This window comes from Sceloporus undulatus, chromosome 2 (genome assembly GCF_019175285.1).
Source record: "Sceloporus undulatus isolate JIND9_A2432 ecotype Alabama chromosome 2, SceUnd_v1.1, whole genome shotgun sequence".
NCBI lineage: Eukaryota > Metazoa > Chordata > Lepidosauria > Squamata > Phrynosomatidae > Sceloporus > Sceloporus undulatus.
In genome coordinates, this window is record NC_056523.1 from 169,165,969 (window position 1) to 169,177,433 (window position 11,465).

Sequence of the window (11,465 nt, forward strand, 5' to 3'; positions counted from 1 at the left end):
GGCAACAAGGGTCCAATTCAGTGGTTGGTATATGACAGGCCTTAGATCAACATAGCAGGGGAAGGACTGGATTAACCTCCTTGGATTAAATACTGCCATAATAAATACGGTTTGAAGTGGTAAAGTTTGCACTCAAGCCCTCTGTTAGGGAAGAGAATTACTATGTTGGGTTTCCTTTCTCTGATGGATACCATCTCCAAAAGAAAAGCCAGTGAAGGGTACCAGAGGATGCTTTAAATTGTGCTGTGTGGCTTATTTTTGGGTCAAATTCAGAGTCTGGAATACTCTTACAGCACTAACTGGGTGAAAGATGTAGCATGAGATGTTGTAAACCTGGCCTGTGTGCACCTGAGGAAGCAGACCTAGATCTTCCTCAAACCTTTACTTTTTTGGCCATGCTAGACAGGAGTTATAGTCCAGCACACCTGGGAGGACCCCAAAGGTGTTGCCTATGTCTGACAAAATATATAATTTCCCAAGAAGGCATTTTGTGTCACCCACATGCTGCAAATACTTTCAGATTTCTAAGAGTTCATTTTATAATATGATGAGGCTCTAAATTATAGCCCACGTCGAATGGGATTACGGAAGAGCCAAGCTCAAAGGTCAGGAATGAAAGGCTTTGCAAGACGGGATGTTTGTGAATGAGAAAACATTTTATTGAACTCAGAACAAGGTGTCTGTGTTGCATCTGCGTCGCTCTCTGAAGGGATGTCCTCCAGCACAAGCCATTTCGGAGGGGATCATGTTTGGCCTCCACAGCAACGGATGGTCAAGACGAAGGGCATGTCTAGATAATCACGGACGGTCCAGCAGCTCTGACCTTCACTCATCGGCTGTCTCATACTTGTGCTTGATGTCCTTCCATAGTTTCTGCGGAGACAAGAAAATATATATATGCATGCACATGTGTACACACATTTATATATTTATATGTATGTGAGATATATATATATATGTGTGTGCGCGCGTGTGTACTGTATATAAACATGTGTATATGTGTGTATATATACATATATGTCTGTGTATATACATACACACACACACACACACGAGTCCATAATATATATACACACTGTGTGTGTGTGAACACATATATACACACACAGAGGGGTGTGTGTATATGTGTGTGTATACAGTAAGCACATGTATACATGTGTGTATGTATACATATACTGTATATATACATGTGTATATATGCACACACACATGTCTATATATGTCCATATATACTGTGTGCACATATATAAATAGTGTGTGTGTGTGTGTGTGTATGTTATGTGTTGTGTACCTTCAAGTCGTTTGTGACTTGTGGCAACCCTATCCAGGGGTTTTCTTTTATATATACACACACACATATGTATTTATGCTCAGTGTTTTATATAATATAAAACAATAGCCCTCTCTGCCCCTTGTGAAATCAGGAGTTAACTATGGGCAGGTCATACTCTCTCAGCCTCAAAAGTAATTCCCTCAACCCAATTCCCCCTCTCATACACATACTTTTTGCCAAGATACAGTCTTGGCAGGAGCCTTAGACTACGTCCTAGTCACTAGGACTTTCCCATAAAGTCTTATTTGGGCAAAGTCACACTCTCTCAATCTCAAAGGGATGAGACCATGGCCAAACCAAAAAAATCTACCTCTTCCTTCCCTGTCTGAACATACAAATAACAGAAACAAGACTGAACTCAACAGGGTTGGTTTCACTATGAAAGTATACTTCTCGATTCCCGACCCAACTAGGCCCAAGCCGGGGCCTCGCGTGGTGGCGACGACGGGTGACCTTCACCGGCGCCCGGTCTGAGTCTCTACGCGAATCCCCGGCTTGGGCCTAGTCCTGGCGGCTATCCGAACTCACCCCTTTGTTGAGGTGCTCGAAGAGGGCGTCGGCGCCTTGGTCGAAGCCCCGCTCGAACACCAAGGCGCCTACCACGATGGTGAGGGCGAAGGTGGAGGTGCGGCGGAAAAGGAGGTTGTACACTTGCCTGCCCAGCGCCATTTTGGCTTCGTCCCCGCCAACGCGCATGCGCGCCCTGGCCTTCGTTTTACACGGCCTGGACGGGCGCAAGGCATGCTGCGCCGCCTCGCTTGGAACCATGGGATTCTGAGTCCTGTTTCCGCCTCCCACTGCTAGTCTGGTAGGACTACATTTCCCAGCAGCCCTTCCCCTTTACTTCATCCCCTGGAGCGTTGTTATCTGGGAGTCGTAGTTTTTTCTCCAGTGCTTTGAAAAGAGCCAGTGGAATGCTACATCTCCCATTTGACTGAGAGGAAGAGGGAAGGGTTTGGGGAGCCTCGGGGCTTCTGGGAAAGAAGGTGAGTGCTGGGCTTTGGAGGCCTCCCTCTTGGACTGCCGCTCTCATCATCCCCACCACTTGGCTGGGGATGATGGGAGTTGCAATCCAGTTTTATTGGTTTGAGGGGGGCACCATAGAATTCCTTAAAAACCTTTTTGCCTTTGCTGAGTTTCTCCCTTTTAGTGTATAAAGTCAGGAAGTCCCCCTTTAGTCCCCCTTTAGTGCAAATTCTCCATTTTAGTGTATAAAGTGTATAAATAAACAAAGCTTAAACTCTTCCTTTAGTGGAAGTTCTCCCTTTGAGTGCAAAGTTTACTCCCATTAGTGCAAATTCTCCTTTCAGTGCAAAACCTAAATTCTCCCTTTAGTTTAAAGTCTCCCTTTTAGTATAATTTAGTGTAAATTCTCCCTTGTTAGTTCAAATTCTCACCATGATGCAAAGCTCAAATTCTCCCTTCAGTGTGAATGCTCTCTTGTTAGTGCAAAGTCTCCCTTCAAAGATTTAATTCTCCCTTTCGGGCAAATTCTCTCTTTAGTGCAAAGCTTACATTTTCTCTTCGGTGTAATGCTTAAATCCATCCTTTTGGTGCAAATTCTCCCTCTTTGTGCAAAGCCTAACCGCCCCCCCCCCCTTAACTTCTTGTCTTCCCTACAAAAGGCTTTATTATTATTTTCCCCGGATGGGGAAGCGCTATTTCTGCGACTATTGTGACCGCTCCTTCCAGGACAACCTCCACAACCGGAAGAAACACCTGAACGGGGTCCAGCACCTCCGAGCCAAGAAGGTCTGGTACGATCTCTTTCGAGGTGAGAGAGACTCTTCTCCTTCCTTGGACTTGGGAATGGGTAACATGGGAGTTGTGGTTCTTCAACACTGGGAGGCCCTTATTCCTTTCTTACAGATGCTGCCGCCATCTTACAGGAGGAACAGAGCAAGAAGCCGTGCCGGAAATTCCTCCAAACGGGTAAGATCACGTTTTCAGAGTCACATAAACATCACGTCTGCACTGCGGAATTAGCCCAGTTTGACGCCACTATGACTGCCATGGCTCCATGTTATGGAATCCCGGGATTTGTAGTTTAGTGTGGCTCCCAGACCTCTCAGACACAGAAGGCTAAATATCTCAGGATACAATAAATCCAACTTTTCCACAGCATTGTTGAGCTGTGGCAGTGAAAGCAGTCTCAAACTGGATTAAATCTGCAGTGTAGATGTGCACTCCTACTAAATTAGAAAACAAGGGAGATGGATCAAAACTGGGTATATTTGGGGGGTTACAGAGCAAATAGAAAGTCTGCACAGTGTTTGGTTTGAGTGATAAACTAGGGATTCTAGGTTCGAATCAGTTCTCAGCCAGACCTTGGATGAGTCACACTCTCTCAGCCTTGTCGGTGAACCGGTTAGGATCTCATCAACTTCTTGTGATCTTTTTATTCGACTTTCCCTCCAGGCCAGTGTGATTTTGGGTCCAATTGCCGCTTTTCGCACATGACCGAAGTGGACTTGGAAAATCTGAATGCACAAGTTCAAGGTAAGCAATGGCCGAACGGCGGAGGCTCCAGCAAAAGTGCTCTCCAAGGTTTGCACTATGAGGTTCAGCAGCTTGGAACGTTCCAGAAAGTTTGGACCAAATTCTGGAACGGGGCTTAATGGGGCAGAAAGCTGACCATCTGGACTCGCTTGACCCTTTCCTTTGTCCCCGCAATAGACGAGAGGCGATCCCGGGAGCACCAGCAGGAGAAGACAGCAAGGCCGCCCGGCACCATCGAGGACTGGCTGGAGAAACGGGCGAAGCGGCTCCGGGCCGCTGAGCCAGACAGGTGTGTCTCACCCGTGCCGGCTTCACGATTTTGTCTACTCCTATTGTGCACTCCTACTATAGTGGGCTCTCCACATTTGCTGAGGTTATAGGACAGGTAAATATAGGTGGAAAAACCACAAATGATTAACCTGAGAGAAGTCCTCTCTAGGAATTTCTAGGTCCTCTAGCGCAACTCAATGGTCCACCATAATAATAATAATAATAATAATAAATTTTTATTTATATACCGCCCTGTGGCGAACCAATCCGGGCGGTTTGGTTCGCCAATCCATCCACCCAAAACTCCTGTATATTTGACTACGCTTACTGTTTTATGTTGTATTCTATTTTCTAATTTTTCCTAGATAATTTGTTTTAATAATCCACCACATGTTGACCATAGATTCATGGTGGAGGGCTTTTGGATGTCTAGTAAAGTGTTTTTCTAGAAACCACTGGGTCCTTGTTGACCCTATGGCCAACGTTCAGCGGAGTCGTATTGGAAGACCTAAGGATTCCTAGAGAGAACGTATTAATCAAATCCATGAATAATTACTGCCACGAAAGTCAAAAGCTGTGACTGTGGAGGGCTGACTGTATTTTTTTAACCTGAGATAAGACCTTTCTAGGAATTACTCAGTCCTCCATTGCATCTCTATGGTCCACATTTTGCACAAGTTGACCGTAGAATCACGCTGGAAGGCCTAAAATTCCTGTAGAAGTGTTTTCATTAGGAATCATTAGCTTCTCCAGTGTGGCTCTGTGTTCAACATCTAGCGGAGTTGCGCTGGAGGACCTAAGGATTCCTAGAGAGGATGTATTAATCAAATCCGTGAATAATCAAAGCCATAAAAGTCAAAGGTGCAACTGTAGAGCGCTATCTCTATTTATTTTTATTTTTCTAACTGAGATAAGAGCTCCCTAGGAATCTCTGGGTCCTCCAGCATAACACAGTGGTCAGTACATGCCAAAAGCTGACCATAGATCACAAATGCCTAGAGAAGTGTTCTGTCTAGGAATCTCTCAGCCCTCCAGCAAATTCTATGGTCCACATTATTATTATTATTATTATTAACCTTTATTTATAAAGCGCTGTAAGTTTACACAGCGCTGTACATCAACCAGAACTTTACCATAGAATCACACTGGAGGGCCTACAAATGCCTAGAGAACTGTTTTCTCTAGGAATCTTTTGGTCTTCCAGTGTGACTCTATGGTCAATTTCCAACAGAGAAAATTGCTTTGGAGGCCCTAGAGATTCCTAGAGAGAACCTATTAATCAAATCCATGAATAATCAAAGCCACAAATCTGAAGGGTCATCCGTAGAAACTTGTAGTATTTTGTAGACAGAACAAGACTAAGCTTAGAAGGAAATTTGGGCTAAAATTAGAGGGACCAACTTTGCAGGGTTGGAGTACCAATGATTGACATAATTTCTCCCCAAAAAGAAGCCGTATCAGTGTATATTTGCTAACATTGTGGTTCTCTTCTTTCTCCAGTTCCCTCTCTGAGGAAGAGTTGGTTTTCCAGTATCCACCAGGCTGGCCCCCAGTTCAGGACCTCCCACCTTCTCTGAGGGCCCCTCCACCAGGCGGGTGGATGGTCCCCCAAAATCTCCAGTGGGGATGATTACACCCGAATTATAAAATATTGAAACCAGATGATCCGGACAAGATTATGAGACTTTCGGTTATATCTGGACAGTGAAGTGTCCAACCTTTGGGACTCCCATTTCCCATTTAAATCTTCCACCAACATAGCCATTTATAAAGTATTGTGGGATCTGGAGTTCTTTATACACCAGGCAGGAAAGACATTTCCATTTTCTGTCTTGCCCAGATTATTATGGCGGAATTATAGGATGCTGTTTCATACCTTTGTTCTTATTGTTTTCCTCTCTCTTTATTATTATTATTATTAAGCTTTATTTATATAGCGCTGTAAATTTACACAGCACTGTACATAAAATCATTTAATTAGACGGTTCCCTGCCTTCATGCTTACAATCTAAGAAGACACGACACAAAAGGAGAAGGGAATGGTTGAGGGGAAGGGGATTAGGTCCAGCATTCTTCTCTCCTTCTGAGGCCTGGACCATGGCAGATGGACAGATGGAGGGATCTGTATCTTAAGGATAGGACTGATGGCATTGGCCCACCCTCTCTCCCCCTCAGAGGCCAGGATGGGGTTGGATGCCTTTGGGGAGGGTGCTGTTCCTTTAAGGGAGGCCTGATGGGATTGGCCTACCTTTCTCTCCCCCTGAGAGACCAAGATGGAGTTGGATACCTTTGGGGAGGGCGCAGTTCCTTTCTCACCCCCTCAGAGTCCCAAGATGGAGTTGGATACCTTTGGGGAGTTGGGGGGGGAATGGGCAACAATAGTGGAGGCAGTGGTGGTGAGAGCTGTAGCTTTTGATTGAATCAGATGTCTTGATTTTCCTGCATAACAAAAGTCAGCATATTTCCTGCATTACATAGAATCCTAGAATTGGAAGAGACTACTAAGGATCATATAGTCCAACCCACCTTCTGCCACGCAGGCATACAAAGAATCCGCATTGGAAGGGACTACTAAGGATCATACTGTCTAAACCAAACCATTCTGCTTTGCAGCAATACATAGGATCCTAGAGTTGGAAGGGGCTACTAAGGGTAGTACTCTTTCCTTATTGATTTCCCAGTAGAGAGGGGATAACTGTTCTTTAGAAAATGAAAGGAGTTGCAGTTCATTGTATACTATACTAAGTGAACATATTATGTACTTTTTGCTTTTAAAATGATGTTTCTAACTAAAGATGGGTGGATTCAAAATAGAGCTGTTATATAAAAAAGGGGCCATCAAACCTTTTCTGCTGAACTTGGCGGCTTGTGCTCTTTCTTTGGTCAGAGACCTTTGCAGATAAAGACTCCTGCAGCTGACAGTAAGAGAATAGAGAGGCACAAGGAACAAAGGATATAGGGAGTGAAATAATGTTTTCCAAAATTCTTGGGTAGGTTACAGAGAACAGGTTCATATTCATGCTGATGCTTATTCAAAGAAAATAATGACGTACATATAGTTTGAGAGAGAGATTCAATGCACCAAACTTTGATTTTCAAGAGCAGTTTGTACAGTAATTTTTGGTTTCTGGAGAGAGAGAAAAGGTTGACCATCTGCAGTCTGAGGTTTTTTTAACCTGCATAAATATTTTAGATATATTTTTAAACCTGTTAAATATTTGAGTAGTTTAAATTGAATTAACTTACAAAAGAGGGCTGTGTCTTTTACAAAAAGAGAACCAATACTCTCTTTCAGTAGTGGACAAGTAGCTGCAACATTTTTATTTTAGTCACTCTCTGCTTCCCCATATAATTTCATAACTTTAAAACTTCTTTTGAACAACTTGATTACATTTCTGTTTACATATCATGATGTCTAAAACTATTCAGGCTGAGAAAGGAATTCAGATCTTTTTTTTTTCCATCATAGTGGAAGAAGACATCACAAAGAAATTGTGTTGAGCTTGAAACTGACTTCTCAGTTGTTTTGCCATGTCTGGAATTGAGATGAAATTCATTTAGTAGAATTCATTTCATTTACATTACAGTTGTAGTTTCCTAGGTGTGGATACATTACAGTTATAGCTTCCTAGGTGTGGGTTGGGAATGGCAACTGGCCCTCCATTTGGTTTCCTATTTGTGTGCTTCCAGGAGGTGATGTGTCTTTTTTTGTTTACAATCAGGCGGGTTCACATTTGAACTGACTAGACCTCACTGCTGTCGCAAACACTGAAAACCCATCTTGCCCCAATGAACACTTCAAGGAAGGCTTCTTGCTATTGCTGTTTTAATGAGGAACCCTCTGTTTAAAAATATTAGCATGAAGCCTTAGTTAGGACATTGGAATCTGCAACTGTTTCCTCTCCTAGTTACTCAGTCCCTCCCAACTTGGGCATGACTGCATGGCACAGAGGCTATTGCGCCATTGCCTTTATTTGGTGCTGTTGAAAGGTACCCTCCTGTATATCTGATTATGGGTGCCTTGTTCAGAGGGGAAAGCCTCCCTTCCCTTTCCTATGGGCCAAAACCAAAAAGCCAAATTTGACAGCTAAGCCTGGTTTAAGGAAAATCCATAAATAGAATAAAATGGCCAAAATTAGCTCTTCTGTTCTTATCTAGTTCTTTAACAAATCTGCCAAGGGGGCAGAATAGTAGCACCGTCTTCCATGAATGGTAAGGGTTTGATCAACCAGAGGAAGAAATAGTCCTCACCTCCAATGTTATTTTTACTCAAATTGGATAACAATGCTTTTCAGAGACATTTAAAGCAAAATTCTGTATCTCCTTAAAAAAAACCTTTGCCTGGATCCCCAAAAAAGGGAACATGAAAAGGAAAAGCAGGGAGGAGTTTTCAAGAGTTTTCATCAGTATTGAAAAGCTGCACATACTCTCCCCCCCCCCCCATCCACACACACAAAACAAAGATAAAGCATGCTTTGCTCCATGCTGGCACCCTCACTTGTGAGTTTTGCCTCAGGAATCAGTTCTTATGTTTTGCAAAGATTGATTTCTTAATCTGCTTTAATTCATTAACAAGATAATCTAATGGCTCATGTACCAATGTCAATTCCAGCTCTGCCAGTGCAAGAGTCATTCCTCATGGCAAAATTAGTACCCCTCCAAAGATGAGAGTTTGCCTGATAAGTACAACTCAGTTGACAGGTTAAAATTGGCCCATTCTGCACTGCAGTCAATAAAGCCTACAGCTCAATCGTTCTGGAACAGGCCATTTTTGGGCTGCATTTGTTGCAGAAAAAGGATCAAAGGCATTAAAAACAAGAACTTCAAGGGGCTGTCGCAAAGTGTTACCTGGCCAAAGATGGTGAAAAGGAAGTGGTTCCAGTGGTCAGATATTTTACTTTGGCTTGGACAGTTTGTCTTGAAACAGGGAGCTGCTTTGTGTGTATAGTGTCATTGCCATTTACATGCACAGACAATAATGCATCTAGTTTCCCTCCTTTTCCCCCCAACTACATATTCATCAGTTTTCCATCTTCACATTTTGCATCCAACTGCACATTAAAATCTCATTCTCTGAGCAGTATATTACAAGCAAGCAAAGTGAAGCCAGCAGGTTTTGGACTGTAACTCCCATAATCACACCTCTTTGACTGTGTTGGCTAGGGCTGGTGGTAAGTTGCAGTCTTCCCAAAATTTGGAGGGCCACATTTCCTACAGTGAAAAGTACTAGATAAATGAAGGAAATACACCAAGGGCTGCTTTGGCTGATAAGGTATCCTGACTCTGGCCTTGACCTTTGGATAGCAGCCAGAGGAGCTTAGATCTGAATACTCCTTCAAAAGTGTCCTCTGCACAATAGGCTTGCTTATCAGTAGGAGGCTGAACTAGAATGCTGCTTCCAAGGTTTCTATGTGGAGAATTTATTGCTTAATGGAGGTAACTGATTTAAAATCTGCTGCTTTTTGCAATGATTTTAGGCAGCATGCCAGCTGTAACTCTTTACTTGAGCAGAGACTCTTGTTTCAAGTAAACTTGTCTCAGTAGCATCAATATAGTTTTCTCTGGTTTTTTTTCTACATTGAGTCAGAAGAGACAAAATTGCCTATGGGCCTTACCTAAGAAAGCAGGTACCACTTGCTTTATTTTTCAGGAAACTATCCTTACCTGACCAGTTATTCCATTCACATTAATCTCTTAATTACCCACTTACCCATCCTCATACTTATACTGGTCCTGGTACATTGTAAGGCAAAAAGATGCCACCACTGAAATGACTGTATAGCAGGATGTGTAGGAAGTAGTGATGCAGTCAGGCTTTTGACTGGGGCTGGTTATATCTAATCCCCTGTTGACAAAGCTGAACTGGCTACCAGTCTGTTTTTGGGCACAGTTCAAAGTGCTGGTTATGACCTTTAAAGCCCGATATTGGACCACACTAGCTAAAAAACCGTATCTCCCTGTATAGGCCTGCTTGAGTTTTAAGATCTTTGGGGGAAGGCTTTCTCTCGGTCCCACCACCATCACAGACATATCTGGTGAGGAACCAAGAGAGAGGCTTTTGTGGCTGCTCTCCAACTGTGGAGCTAAGGCTTTCATATTCAGGCAGGACTTTGGTTGAAAATCTATGTTAACAGAAAGAGTTTGTGGTGGGATTGCATTTTTTAAATATTTTATTATGATTTAAGGATTTACATCTTCTGCTTTTAATTGAGCTATTTAATTCTTTTAAATTTTGTATGAATAATGTTTTACCCTTACTCAGTTTATTAAATGCTGTAGGCTATCCTGCATAGAGAGAAAGGCAGGATATAAATCAAATAAATTAACACATTAGTCACTATAAGCAAGCATGTAAGATCTCCCCAGCCCCAATAATCTACTTTAACTGACCCTAACCATACACACCAAATGAAGCCTTGTTGTTAAGTCTCACAATGTTCTTAGGCTAAGATTCTAGCAATTCTTTAGGAAACTGAGCTGTAACACAAGACACTGCTGATTTTCTTAAGGGCATCTTGAGGGTTTCTCTTTTGAAACAATCAGAATGGTGAAAGGTCTAGAAACTATGCCCTATGAGTGGCTTAGAGAGATGGTTATGTTTAGTATGGGGAAGGTTAAGTGGCAGCATGATAACCATGCTTAAATATTTGAAGGGATGTCACATTGAGGATGGAGCAAGCTTGTTTTCTGCTGCTCCAGAGAATAGGACACAGGGCAATGGATTCAAACTACAGGAAAAGTGATTCTATCTAAACATCAGAAAGAACTTACTGACAGTAAGAGCTGTTGGATAATGGAAGACGCTGCCTCAGAGTGTGGCAAAGTCTCAGTCTTTGGAGGATTTAAACAGATTTAAACTGAGGGGGTGATTTGATTGTGTGTTCCTGCATGGCAGTGGGTTGGATTTGATGGCCCTTGGGGTCTCTTCCAACTCTATGATTCTATGAAATGCATACAATCCAATGTAGGCCTGAGGGTAAAATACACTAGAATGCCAAGCGAGTTGCTATATCTGAAAATAAGTTCCACAATATTTAGCCAATACCTCCCCTGATGTTCAAATACAAAGTGAATGGCATCAGTCTTTCAAAAACAATCATCAAAATATGTAGGCCAGTTTCACAAACCAGGGCAGCAATCTGAACAGCATTCAAAATGGTACTAGAAACCAGTTCAAATTTCTCCCTGAAACACCTATAATCATCTCTGCGCCAATATTATTAGAAACACATCACTTTAGTATTAGCATTGTTGTCAGAAGAATATTCTTGCTTTTAGCCATATTTTTGATGCTGTCCGCTGACTAATTCATAACAAATAAAATATAATGATGCATGTAGGCACATGAACTTCAGTAGCCAAT

At 42.6% G+C, this 11,465-nt stretch overlaps 2 protein-coding genes across 3 annotated transcripts; one reads left to right on the plus strand and one right to left on the minus strand.

Annotated features, from left to right (window-relative positions):
* Nucleotides 1-635: 635 nt before the first annotated feature.
* Nucleotides 636-2,044, minus strand: LOC121923120 (cytochrome b-c1 complex subunit 9). Its single transcript, XM_042453256.1, has 2 exons — nt 1,862-2,044; nt 636-873 (listed from the first exon to the last, which is right to left on the minus strand). Exons 1-2 carry the CDS (start codon nt 2,027-2,029, stop codon nt 826-828), a joined length of 216 nt encoding a protein of 71 aa, XP_042309190.1. The 5' UTR covers nt 2,030-2,044; the 3' UTR covers nt 636-825.
* Nucleotides 2,045-2,127: 83 nt separating this feature from the next.
* On the plus strand, nt 2,128-6,089 carry ZMAT5 (zinc finger matrin-type 5). Of its 2 annotated transcripts, none has more exons than XM_042453254.1 (6): nt 2,128-2,319; nt 2,959-3,107; nt 3,203-3,265; nt 3,752-3,832; nt 4,010-4,121; nt 5,603-6,089. In XM_042453254.1, the coding sequence occupies exons 2-6, from the start codon at nt 2,981-2,983 to the stop codon at nt 5,730-5,732; spliced, it is 513 nt and encodes a 170-aa protein (XP_042309188.1). In that variant the 5' UTR covers nt 2,128-2,319; nt 2,959-2,980; the 3' UTR covers nt 5,733-6,089. The 2 variants fall into 2 exon arrangements, with proteins under 2 accessions (XP_042309188.1, XP_042309189.1); XM_042453255.1 differs by having other exon boundaries at nt 4,010-4,217; nt 5,603-5,751.
* Nucleotides 6,090-11,465: the final 5,376 nt, after the last annotated feature.

Coding starts and splice junctions, on each gene's coding strand:
- LOC121923120 (XM_042453256.1), bottom strand. CDS start 2,029: ATGCGCGTTGGCGGGGACGAAGCCAAAATGGCGCTGGGCAGGCAAGTG. Junction 874..1,861: donor TCGAGCACCTCAACAAAGGG/GTGAGTTCGGAT, acceptor TTGTCTCCGCAG/AAACTATGGAAGGACATCAA.
- ZMAT5 (XM_042453254.1), top strand. CDS start 2,981: ATGGGGAAGCGCTATTTCTGCGACTATTGTGACCGCTCCTTCCAGGAC. Junction 3,833..4,009: donor TCTGAATGCACAAGTTCAAG/GTAAGCAATGGC, acceptor TCCCCGCAATAG/ACGAGAGGCGATCCCGGGAG. Junction 4,122..5,602: donor CGGGCCGCTGAGCCAGACAG/GTGTGTCTCACC, acceptor TTCTTTCTCCAG/TTCCCTCTCTGAGGAAGAGT.